The sequence below is a fragment of the Xenopus laevis genome, chromosome 2L, assembly GCF_017654675.1.
Source record: "Xenopus laevis strain J_2021 chromosome 2L, Xenopus_laevis_v10.1, whole genome shotgun sequence".
NCBI classification, from domain to species: Eukaryota; Metazoa; Chordata; class Amphibia; order Anura; family Pipidae; genus Xenopus; species Xenopus laevis.
Genome location: NC_054373.1, coordinates 13,267,656 through 13,280,073, shown reverse-complemented (window position 1 = coordinate 13,280,073; position 12,418 = coordinate 13,267,656). Strand labels below are relative to the sequence as shown.

The 12,418-nt window shown below is 40.4% G+C and overlaps 1 protein-coding gene across 2 annotated transcripts in view; it reads right to left on the bottom strand.

Annotated features, from left to right (window-relative positions):
- Nucleotides 1–12,418, bottom strand: part of runx1.L (RUNX family transcription factor 1 L homeolog) — a 159,244-nt gene that overhangs the window by 6,019 nt on the left and 140,807 nt on the right. For both annotated transcript variants that reach the window (NM_001086497.1, XM_041580854.1), the window contains 1 exon segment: nucleotides 1,875–2,042. In NM_001086497.1, coding sequence (NP_001079966.1) covers nucleotides 1,875–2,042 — 168 coding nt within the window.

Here is a 12,418-nt window from a genome sequence, read left to right as displayed (position 1 = left end):
ACCTCCAACACTGGGCGCTGCTCTACTTGGAAGGTAAGAAGGGATTAGGAGAAGAGAAGGTAAATTATAAAGAGCTGCTGAACACCAGAAAGCATACAACGGCCCCATACTAAACGATCCTTGTCTGATGGACTGATGAGGTATGGGAATAAATCAGTTTAAAGCCGAGAATGAAATGTACAGCTGTTGTGAGGAGCAACAACGTCTGATGTTGGGGATAAGAGAAAAACTATTTTGTCTGTCCCAGACAAAGAGATATTTTTTGCCTCCAGTTAGATGGTGAGATAAGTTCAGCAGTCGCACACTGTATCTCCGCTTCCTTCACAGCCCAATGATAATCTCTCATCGCCGGGCTTGCAATGCGTCTTTCAACGCGGAAACGCAAGTGGCGCTTCATTCAGGGCGGAATATACAGAGCTGGTGGGGGTATTTGGAAACGCAATAACTGTTTCTTTATATTTGCACTTTATTCTGATCCTGGGAACAAGATTAACCCTGTCACTGCTGCAAGGGGTTAAGTGGCTCGTGCAGTTGCATAACTAAATATTACTGGGCCCCACAGTAAACTATTTTTCAGGCCCCCAAAATGTCTAGAGGTTAACCTGTTTTACCAACATTTATTGAAATAATATACAAATTAGGGCCTCATGGGGCCCCTATACCTCCGGGGCCCCCCTTCTTCAACTGTAGTTACAGCCCTGGGCTCCTACAGATAACGTCCCAATTAATAGGATGGCCGGCGTGACTTCCATATTGGGCCATGGTTTAACATAAAGTACAATCAGTGCAAAACAAACAAGCCAAAGAAAGAAAGAAAGTGTTGGTGAGACAAGGAGCGGCGTCTGTCTGGGAGGGCCGGGAGCTTTGTAGTATCACATTCAGCGGGAGTCTGCTCTCTCTCTCTGTGTATAAGCAAATCCACAGTGCAGTTTCCTAGGGAAATCCAGTCGTCCATGAACAATCATTCAATTGCAACCGAGCAGCCCAGTCTTAGTGAGTAATGCTAAAGTATGTCTTAAAGGGGAACTAAAGCTTAGCTCAAGAAGTAGCTAAAAAAGTTGTACATGATGTTTTGTGCTTCTGTACCAGCCCAAGGCAACCACAGCCCTTTAGCAGTAAAGATCTGTGTCTCCAAAGATGCCCCAGTAGCTCCCCATCTTCTTTTCTGCTGATTCACTGCACATGCTCTGTGCTGCTGTCACTTACTGAGCTTAGGGACCCACTCACAATATACAGTACACATAGAATAGAAATGTCACAATATAAGGCTGATTAGTAATTAATACAGATAATTACTACATGGCAGCATAGAAACCAGTGCAATTAGCATCAGAATTTAATAATCAGCAAACCTGTAGCATCAGCTTATATTACAGGGGAAGCTTATTTTCTGCTGGATAATTAGTGACGAGCCCTAAGCTTAGCTTCTCAACAGCCAATCAGAGCCCACTGAGCATGTGAGTGTCACAGACACTTTCCAAGATGGTGACCCCCTGTGACAAGTTTGAAGTCCTGGATCATTGCTGCTATTGACAAGCTGAAACTTTAGCCTCATGCAATAAGTTCACTATATAAAATGTAACATTTTTAGCCATATTCATTTGTAGGGCTTAGTTCTCCTTTAAAGGGACACACCTGCATCTCCTATGCACTGTACAGAAGTATTTCACGGGGGTACTCCTTTGTACAATACGGTGATTTGATTAATTTATAATATAAGGATGAAGAGCTAAATGCAATATTGGAAGGGACCCCATCCTATTCCCATGTACTACTGCACTTGCACGCTCTCATAAATGCTGCTGTGCTGTTTGTGCACAGGTTGGTGCACTAATTCGCATTCTCAGGTCACTGCATTGGGGGAAAGCCCTTACCTGAAAGTCGGCTGGAGAGCTCAGCGCTGAGAGACGTCATACTGCTTGCCCTTCCTGGAGATATGGGGGTAGCAGGGTGTACAGACTGAGTTGCTATGGATCCCAGGTACTGGTAGGACTGATCATACGACCAAGGAGGAGACGCCTGGACTTGTCTTGTATCTGCAACTAAAGTGACAAAGTCATCAAATCAATAGGTTTTCCTGTGGCCAGAAAATAAGAGATAAAATCATAGGGCGCCCCCTATCAGGTGTAACAGACATTTCATTCCAAGTTCCCGACCCACAGAGCTTACAATGGCATAGTAGCTGTGATTGTGAAGCTGGGACAATGAACAGCCTTATGGGAAAAATGTGCTACAAAATGACATGCACGAATTTAATACACAATATTAGTTAGGCAAAACAAGGTGCTGGTCCACAGAGCTCATAATCTAATGTTTCAGTGGTTTATAATTCAAGGGCCGGTCACTCAGCCTGAATGAACAAAACAGCTTAGTATCCATTATCAACAATTATCATTCAATTAATGGCACTCCATTAAGTATACTCCATGATTGTAAGCTCTTTTGCACAGGGCTTTTCTCACCTCTTGTACCGGTATTGGTTGTGATGTATGTAACTCATTATGTTCTATGTATGTAATTAATGTGATTTAGTTGTATAAACACACTTACTTTACAGCGCTGCAAAATATGCTGGCGCTATATAAATAAATGTTAATAATAATAATGACTACACACAAAATAACATTTACACACTGTGCTCCTGCAGTTGGTGCATCCACCACAAGATGGCAGCAGAGGGCCGCAGCGAGAGTGATATAAAAAGACGCACCTAAGGGTCCTATAAGAACACATATCAGTGGGTTAGACTGGGCAAGGGATTCTCCCATACATTTCTACTCACAGTCTAACGTGAAACGAACAACAGATACTAAGCGGCCCAATTACTCACACGCGTACGGTTCTGTCAATTACTTTCAATTTGACAATAATTAGAGAACCTACCATTGTATTATAGTGCTGTTTATTATAGTGCTGCTGCACATAGAACCATAGAGATGTTAAAAGTTAAATTTAACTGTCATGGCTATTGAAAGCAGCAGCCTTCTCACTGCTAGTTCTGACTATTGACACAATGTAGAGGAAGTAACTAGTATGAGACATGCATTACAAGGTATGAGTCAGCTCTCCCTGCAGCAGTATTTCAGTCTGAGTCAGCAGTAAAACTTTGCCCACATACACAACTGTGTGTTTTAAGAGGTTATAAAATAGAATTAACCCCTTCTTATAAATAAAGTATATGCTCTCTTTAATGTTCTAACCTTTTCTGACCTTTGTTAGCACATGTGGCTGCATGTACAGAACCTGTGTGTCCGACACATGGAACAGACAAGGGCAAAACACACTTCTTTGTAGTTCACTCACCATATGTGTCACAGCAGTGCCCCCGATAATCTGCTCATGTGAGACTTACACCTCTCCCCTTCTGAACATTCAGTCCCCTGTGCTCACATCATAGTGACTGTCACACTCTCTCTCCCTGTATCTCCCTCTGTATTTCTCTTTCTGTATATCAATTTCTCTGTATCTCTGTCAATGTTTATCCCTCTCTGTATCCCTGTCTCTGTATTTCTCTCTCTGTATCTCTGTCTCTGTATTTCTCTCTCTGTATCTCTCTTCCTGTATTTCACTTTCTATATCTCCCTCCCTGTATTTCTCTCTCTGTATCTCTGTCTCTGTATTTCTCTTTCTGTATCTCTGTCTCTGTATTTCTTTCTCTGTATCTCTCTTCCTGTATTTCTCTTTCTCTATCTCTCTCTTTGTATTTCTCTCTCTCTATATCTCCCTCCCTGTATTTCTCTCTCTGTATCTCTGTCTCTGTATCTCTCTCTCTGTATCTCAGTCTCTGTATTTCTCTTTCTGTATCTCTGTCTCTGTATTTCTCTCTCTGTGTATATACAGTATCTATGTGTATATATGTCTCTCTCTCTGTATATATGTCCCTGTATCTCTCTCTCTCTATCTCTCTCTTTCTCCGTATCTGTTTCTCAGTGTGGCAAATTCGCCAGCGACGGTTTCGCTCACATCGCCACACTTCGCCAGGCAAAAATTCGGCAGGACAACTCTTATTCACTAAAATGCGAAGTTGCGTCCAGGGTGCCGAACGATGGTGACGTTGCGCTAGAGTTGATTCAGCAAGCAAAGCGAAGTTGCGCTAGCGTTGCCTACTTTGCATACGACGGGAAGTGAAATTTCAATGGACGTATATGTTGCAGCAAATACATTACATTACACAAGTCCAGGGAACCTTAATAAAATAAACTCGAGTTGTTATATTGCCCTACACATGAGCCCAGTGTATAGTTTATGTGCCTTATGTAAGGAAATGTAGAGGGGCAGCCGGGTACCCTAAAAAAAATTACAATCTTTGCAGCCTATCACCCTGAACCACTGAAAAGTCGTCAGCGTTTTTTGGGACTTAGAAAAATTTTCAATTTTTTTTCGAGGAAGTCCTATCTACTCTATTGCATTTGGCCTGGTCTGAGGTGGCAAAGGCAAGTCTGGCGCAAGCGGTAACGTTCCTTAAAATCCGCATCTTAGTGAATTTACGTAGTTACGTCCAATTGCCAGAGCGAAAATTCTACTTCGCTAAAGAATTTTCGCCAGCGTTAGTCACTTCGCCCTTGAGTAAACTTGCCCCAGTGTATCTCTGTCTATGCTGTGTATGTCTCATTGTATATACTGTGTGTCTCTAAACTTGCTGTTTTTATAGAGTGGAATATCACATATGTCCCTTATAACAGAACATTCAGAGTGCAGTGGCCAGACATCCTATGTAAAACTTTTACATATTACTCATATTACTTTAGACTTCTGAAACCTTAACAAGTTTATTAGAGACTGATGTAAGAAGGCTACACAGGGCAAGGAAACCAACTTCGCTGCAGCCATACAGCTCTCATTAGAAGAGCATTACAAATATAACAGGTATACTTTAATATAAAGTCACACCTTGGAATAAGCACTTCCTTTTCATTTAATGACTCCTATAATTCATTCCAATTATAAAAGTGATCAAAAAGATTTTAGCAAGTCCCAATCAGTGTCGCAAGTCTGTCTGTCTGCCGGAAATTTGCCAGAACAGAAGCCTTTGGAATGTCTCACAACTGGCTTCCAAACATCTCCTAATGGCACATATCCTATATGATCCCAATTGGAAGCAGCAGTCCTGTCCTGCTTTATGGCTGACATTCTAGCTATCTCTCTAACAGGGGAATCTATCACAGTGTCACAGATTCTATTTCATACCCATTGTAAGCAGCAGTTCTGTCCTGCTTTATGGCTGACATTCTAGCTATCTCTCTAACAGGGGAATCTATCACAGTGTCACAGATTCTATTTCAGCAGTCCTGTCCTGCTTTATGGCTGACATTCTAGCTATCTCTCTAACAGGGGAATCTATCACAGAATCACAGATTCTATTTCATACCCATTGTAAGCAGCAGTTCTGTCCTGCTTTATGGCTGACATTCTAGCTATCTCTCTAACAGGGGAATCTATCACAGTGTCACAGATTCTATTTCAGCAGTCCTGTCCTGCTTTATGGCTGAGATTCCAGCTATCTGTATAACATAATTGAATGTAACAAACATATCTAAACAGAAGCATGTGAAAAAATGAAAGAGCAATATTAAAAAAGTGAAAATTTGGGATGACAGCATGACATTAGGGAACATAGATGGCAAATAAACACTTTAAATCCTCTTCACTTTGATGAGGGTGTTGGGTTCCATGAATAGGTGTTTGGTTTAAGGAAAAGAAAAGATGTTGGGGAGCCAGAATTCTATGAACGCCGGTGGTCTTGGCTAGAGACGGCCGTACACTAATTAGAAGTGAAACAGATTAATCAAGCAGGTTGGCAGCACCGGTCCATGCTATAGCGGAGAGAGAGAGAGGAGTCTTTGAAGCTAACACCCATTTTATTGTGTATGATCTCATCCTTCTGTGCCGAGAAGAAAGGGATTTGTAAACCAATAAAGTGGGAAAAGATCCGGAGGCAATGACAGCGCACGGCCAGGGGACATCACTGCCCAATAAATGTAAACTTGAGCACTCCAGCTTGTTTTACATCTCAACACACACAGAGAAGGAAGGGAGAAGAAAAAAAGGATTGGGTTATTTTACCAGCTTAGAGACAGACAGCGACTTATCAAATGCAACCTTCATAGCACAACAGATGAGGTCACCTTGCAGGAACACAGAGGGGGAAAACGGTCCCGAAATCTTCCCCGGGGGCACAGCTTAGATCTATCTACAAGGTGTTGTGGAAAAGCATGGAAAGAAAATAAAAGGTGTATTGTTGTAGCCCGACTTTTCGAGTGATGCTGATAGATGTCGGGAATTGATGGATAACTCCAAGCTGACTCTTTAAGGCTCATCTAACAATTAACCGCAATGCTTCATAGACTGAGATGATATAACAAAGTCTGCCAGTGGTCTTTGAATTATTTGCCTTTATTAAACCCAAAACTTAAATAGGACATGTAGCATCCCACATGACTTGTGCTCAGAGTGCTCTTCTGATCCCTTTTGCAATGTACATATTTTTTGTGATATTAGCAGTTTTGCACTGCTCATATCATTCAGGCGTTACCGGAGTAGGGCTGTATTTTCTAGAAAGGCATCAGCAGCTTTAGGTGGGGCCTTTGGTTGCCTATTTAGAAAATAAATTATATATTTTTTAAAAACATTTGCCAGTCTGCCACTGGATACTTGTTGGTAAATCAAATGGTAGAGATGGGGGCAGTGGGAGGGGGCAGTCGCTTTTTACTAAATCAGAAAATATCTTGTTATGTAATAAAAGGCACTAAGTTGGCCCAGGAGCAGTAACCAATAGCAACCAGCAGATAGAATTTACCAGTCGCTTGTTAAAAAGCAAACATCTTATTGGTTGCTATGGGTTACTGCCCCTGGGCAAATTTAGTTGCTTTTATTACATATGGGCAATTGCCTATAAACTCTACAGGTCGACTATATATGTCAGCCTCTGCCCCTGCAGAGCTTACAATCTAAGGTCCCTATCACATTCACACACACTAGGGTAAGTTTTAACGGAAGCCAGTTAACCTGCCTGTATTTTGTTGGAGTGAGGGAGGAAATTACAGTACCTGGTGGAAACCCACAATAACATGGGGAGAACAAACAAAGGTAATGCCCTGGCGGTATTTGAACCTAGGACCTCAAGGCAGCAGGGTTCATCATTGGTCAACGCGGTAAGAGAGATCAAGCCCTGTTTCCCCTATGTTTATAACCAGCGTAGACTCCTGTGAATACAGATCCATAGGACATAGTCAAATCAATCAAAAACAAAATGTTGCAAAATGTTTAATAAAGAAATAAGAAACAGAAGAGCATGAGGTGAAGTTCCCCTGAGCACTCACTGGCTTGGACTCCGTTGAGATAAATATATTTACTTCCTTTTTTTCTCTCTTACAAAAGATGTTCTGTTACAATACTTTGTTCTTGTTTCTGTTTCCGGATTTCGTGCAACGGTATCCAACACTTTCTTGTACAGCAACTGCTCACATCCCCTTTTAAAGGGAAACAGCAGTGGCAGGAACACATAAGGCCTTAGACTAAGGTCAGGTTTTGGGGGGGGGGTTCGGATTTAGTTGAACCGCAAGTAAAGCAAATGATTGACAGCTGCACGACAAGGAACAAAGATCTCTCACTCATGAATTTTGTACAAATTCACAATAACTTTAGCAGCTAAGGTTTCTTGGAATAAACTGCCCCAGCAATGAGCACCATAAGGAATAGGGTGATTGTGTAGATAAACCATATATATATATATATATATATATATATATATATATATATATATATATATATATATATATATATCATGGAGCAAAGTTAAAGGCAGTGATGTGGTCGGTCAAGACTTTCTAGTCTGAATCATGGCTGGGGTTGAAGTCCAAGTAAAGACTGAGTGAGTAAGACTCAGGTAGGGTAGGAATGGGATTAGTGAGTCAAGGCCAAGACATAACAGAGAATCACCTTTGAGGCCATAACTCATATAGGCAGACATTAAGGGGGGTTATTTACTAAACTCCGAATGCAAAAATGACAAAAATTTGAGATTTTTTAAATAAAATCGGACTTTTAAAGAATCACGAATTTTTCAGACTTTATTAAAAATTTATGGAAAAGTTCGGATCTGAAAATCCGGCACCTCAGACCTGTCAATGGGAGAAATTACAAAGATTTTTTGATGTGCACTGGGTTTTGGGCAATACCCCGAAGTTTTCAGAATTTTCGGGTGAAAATTACGAGAAAATCATGAAAATCGGATGAAAAAGTCCAAAAAATTTGTGAAATCGAATTTTTTCCGGCATAGCAAATTTGCAGGAAAATGTTATAATAAATAAGAGTAAAAAACCCTGAGCGGATTTGATTGGAGTTTGTAGCAGAAAATATTGAGATAAATTCGAACTTTGATAAATAACTTTGTAATTTCAGCAGTCTGGTTGCTAGGGTCCAAATTATCCCAGCAACCATGTATTGATTTGAATAAAAATCTGGAATATGAATAGGAAAGGCTTGAATAGAAAGATGAGTAATAAAAAGTAGCAATAACATTTGTTGTTTAGGTGGGGTCAGTGACCCCCATTTAAAAGCTGGAAAAAGTCAGAAGAAGCCGGCAAATAATTCCAAAACTATACATAAATAAGGTTAGTTGAAAAGTTGTTAACATTAGCCATAGTATTACATACTACAAGTTAACTTAACCTTTAAATATCTAATGTTGAATAGTTACTTGCACTGATGGAAATGGAATCAATACATCTTATTCTGAATGCAATTCATGGTGAGGCTTTAAATCCAAGTAAAGATTGAGTTTGGGGGTAAGTTGGGGGGGTCAGCATTGAGTAAAGACTAGGAATGGGAAGGGATAAGTGAGTCAAGACCAAGGCAACAAAGGACATCACTCAAAAAGCAGAAGACAAAGAACAGACTGATGAAGTCTTTTTAAGAATACTATATTGGTCTTCAAAGGTTTCTGAAGTCAACAAAATGGTCAGAAGACCAACATAGTCTTGAAATCAAGATGTAAAGAATGGTTTTGATGACAATGATGGTGAAACAGAATAACAAGAAGGGTCAAAGTCATGGCACCTCCAAAACCATAGGTCTGGCTGCCCTGTTAAAGAAGAAAGGAAAATGATCATAGAGACTCCCAAGAGCCCAATATCCAACAGAGGTCCTTATGGCTGAAACAGTCAAAGTGTACTGTATATACCAGCAATGCCCAAGCTCTGCAAATGTTATACCAGCACAGTATGGTAACAAGAAGGTGCCAAGAAACCCTTAGCTTAAGGATATAGAACAAACAGAAATGCCCAGTAGATAATGCTACGTATAAAAGTTTTCTCACCCAACTTACTGGCCTTAAACCAACTATATGTCTCCTTAGTTCTAGCCATATATAAATATGTACCACTGAAACCCAATATATAAAAACTCAAGAGCCGCTGTAACCGGAGAGAAAAGCTTTGTGATATATTAGTGGAAGTGGGGGGGATAATAAGTGTCTGTTTGCTTGGTGCCAAGGATCCTGAACATGTATCAGAGGAACAGGTGAAATAAAAATTAAGCAAGTGTTACTGGCAGCAGAGATTAAACCTTATGAGCCACCAGATAGCAAATGTGAGAGTGTATCGCTGACACTGGAGATCTAGTAATGCCGTGACTGTGGTATTATTAAACTTAAAGGGGATGAAAACCCCAAAATAACATTTTTGCTGAGTGAAAGAAAATATAATTCTCAGTAACATCTCCTCTATATGCCAACATTAAAGTGGCCGATATCGGGCTGAATCAATCGTGGGCCCAACGATCAGGTTACAATGCATCCGAAATGAACCTGAATGTGGCCACTCCAGAAAATATATACAGTATAGGTATGGGACCTGTTATACAGAATATACAGAATACTGGGGTTTTCCAGATAAGCGGTCTTATCTCCATACTTTAAGTCAACTAAAAAAAATAGTTTAAACATTAAACAGGATTGTTTTGCCTTCAATACATATTAATTATATCTTAGTTGTATGTACTGTTTCATTATTACAGAAAAGAAGGAAATCATTTTAAAAAATTTTATTAAAACTTAGTCTATGGGAGACAGCCTTTCTGTAATTAAGAGCTTTCTGGATAATGGGTTTCCGGATAACGATCCCATACCTGTATATGATAAAAGTAAGAATGGCTTTGTAATAATTCAGCCTGTTGTGCTCATTCTTTGTTGAACTACAACAGCAAACATACCCAAACTACAACACTCAAATACCCCATAGATTTTGGTAAGTGCTTAAACGTATAATTTTACAACAGTTAAAGGCCCAGTAGTGTATCCCAGGCCCTGTTATGAGCTTAGTTGGGGGGTAACCAATTTGTAAGGAAGAAACTGCTGTCCCTCTACCATTCCATGCTCAGTATTTGAATTAGAGGAAGAAATACTGAGCAGAACTAATATGGACTTTAAATGTTGGCAGTCGCCTCCGTTATGTTGCCTAATCGTGAAAAAAAAAAACCTCTCCCATCAGAGACGACTTGTGCTTGAGAGGTTCCTAACAAGAGTCTCATTGTCTCAGACAGGTGTGAGACTGGCAGGGATTCCCAGCCGAGACGGCACGGCCAGAGCAAAGAACATGCACCAACCATTCAGGGATGGCACTGCAGCCAGCGAGAGACTCAACAATTTAAGGCTTAACACGCGCTCACACACATAAATCAGCCGAGGATGTACCAGCCAACCATCAGCATGTTGGGCACAAGCCTGCAGACTGTCTGCGCCCATCAGACTTTGCCTGTTTGGGTTATTGGAAACCCTCTTTCAGTCTGGGTGGAGCAGCCAGCAGGCATATTTCTCCTTGCCTTATCTTGTCTGGGCAGCCCCTAACTTATACAGGGTTTTTTTTTTTTTCAATTTAGCTGCCACATAATAAATTAATGAACTAGAAAAATTTAAGATAAGACCTTTATTAACCGCTTAAGAGAGGGTTCCCATTTATAATAGCTACAGTATATATACTTGGAACGGGTTATGGTGCTGGGGAAGTGAGAAGAAAAAGTTGCCTATGCCAGGGCCAGACTGGAAATCTATAGATACTAGCAAAGCAAAATTACCAGCATACAGGACACAATCAGGCCCGGCTTTAGGACGGCAGATTTTATGGGTGGCATGTGCCCAGCCGCTCTATGGGGAGCACTAGGGACGTGTAGCTCCCACGCCCCGCTGGGGGTAGTGTGGGTGGAAGCTAGGACCGCACGCCCGGGTGCTAGGACCACGCGGCCTAGGTCCTATCCGGAGCAGGGTGACCCTTGCGTATTTATTAAAGTGTAAAGTTTCATGTTTGAAGAAGGGGTGTTCCCCCAAAACATTATACTTTAATAAATACCCTTGCATAGTGTCCTGTGTGCCGGTACTTTTGTTTTGCTAGTATATTGCAGGGTGCCTTTCTCTCTTACTGTGCACTGGACCATCGCTTAAAGGCAAACTGTCACGAAAATGAGCTTGATCGTACTGAAATAAGAAACTTTCTAAATACAATCAATTACATATTCTGCATCGTTTCTGAAATAATCAAGTTTATCTTCACTATCCCTCTCTCAGCATCTGTTTCTTTAAAATCTGTCTTCATGCAGCAGTTGGGTGTCAGATGAATTATTCAATATATTTTATAGGGGGGCTTCCTTTCCTAGCAGATGTATTAGAGCTCACTCACATAAATGATTCCAGTACAAATAAAAAATATATATATTTATATATATATATATATATATATATATATATATATATATATATATATATATATATATATATATATATATATATATATATATATATCACAAATTCTGCATGTAGAGAGACACAATGTCTGGTGATTTTAATAGAGTGAGGTCTAATACATCAAAAAGAGCCCCTCTATAAGATATATTGGATCTAATTGTCAATGAATATCTGACACTCAACTCCAGAATGAAGACAAAATAAAGAGAAACAGATGTTGAGAGAGGAATAGTGAAGATGAACTTGGTTATTTCACAAACAGTACAGAATATTTAATTGATTATATTTAGAAAACTCCATATTTCAGTATGCTGAAGCTTATATTACATTTCATTTTCGCGATAGTTCCCCTTTAACAAGAGGCCAGGGTGTGCTGTTGGGTTATTTATTGGACAATATATAGATACTGACAAATCCCACAGGGGCTGCTGTAAATGCCACAGACAGTCACTATTTATCTGACCCGAGGCCTCTGTGTATTTGATCTCAGTCTCGACCCTCCCTGTACTGCCTGTTTTCTGAGGTAATTTCGGCCTTTTCAGTGGCAGGGTTAACTTGAATTTCAGTGACTGGGCTGTTACTGTGGGTGACCAGGAGAGGACAAATTAGGGTGACTCCTGAAGAATAACATGAGGTGACATGTCTGCTGACGCCAGTCTGAAAATGGCTGCGCTAGTCAACCAC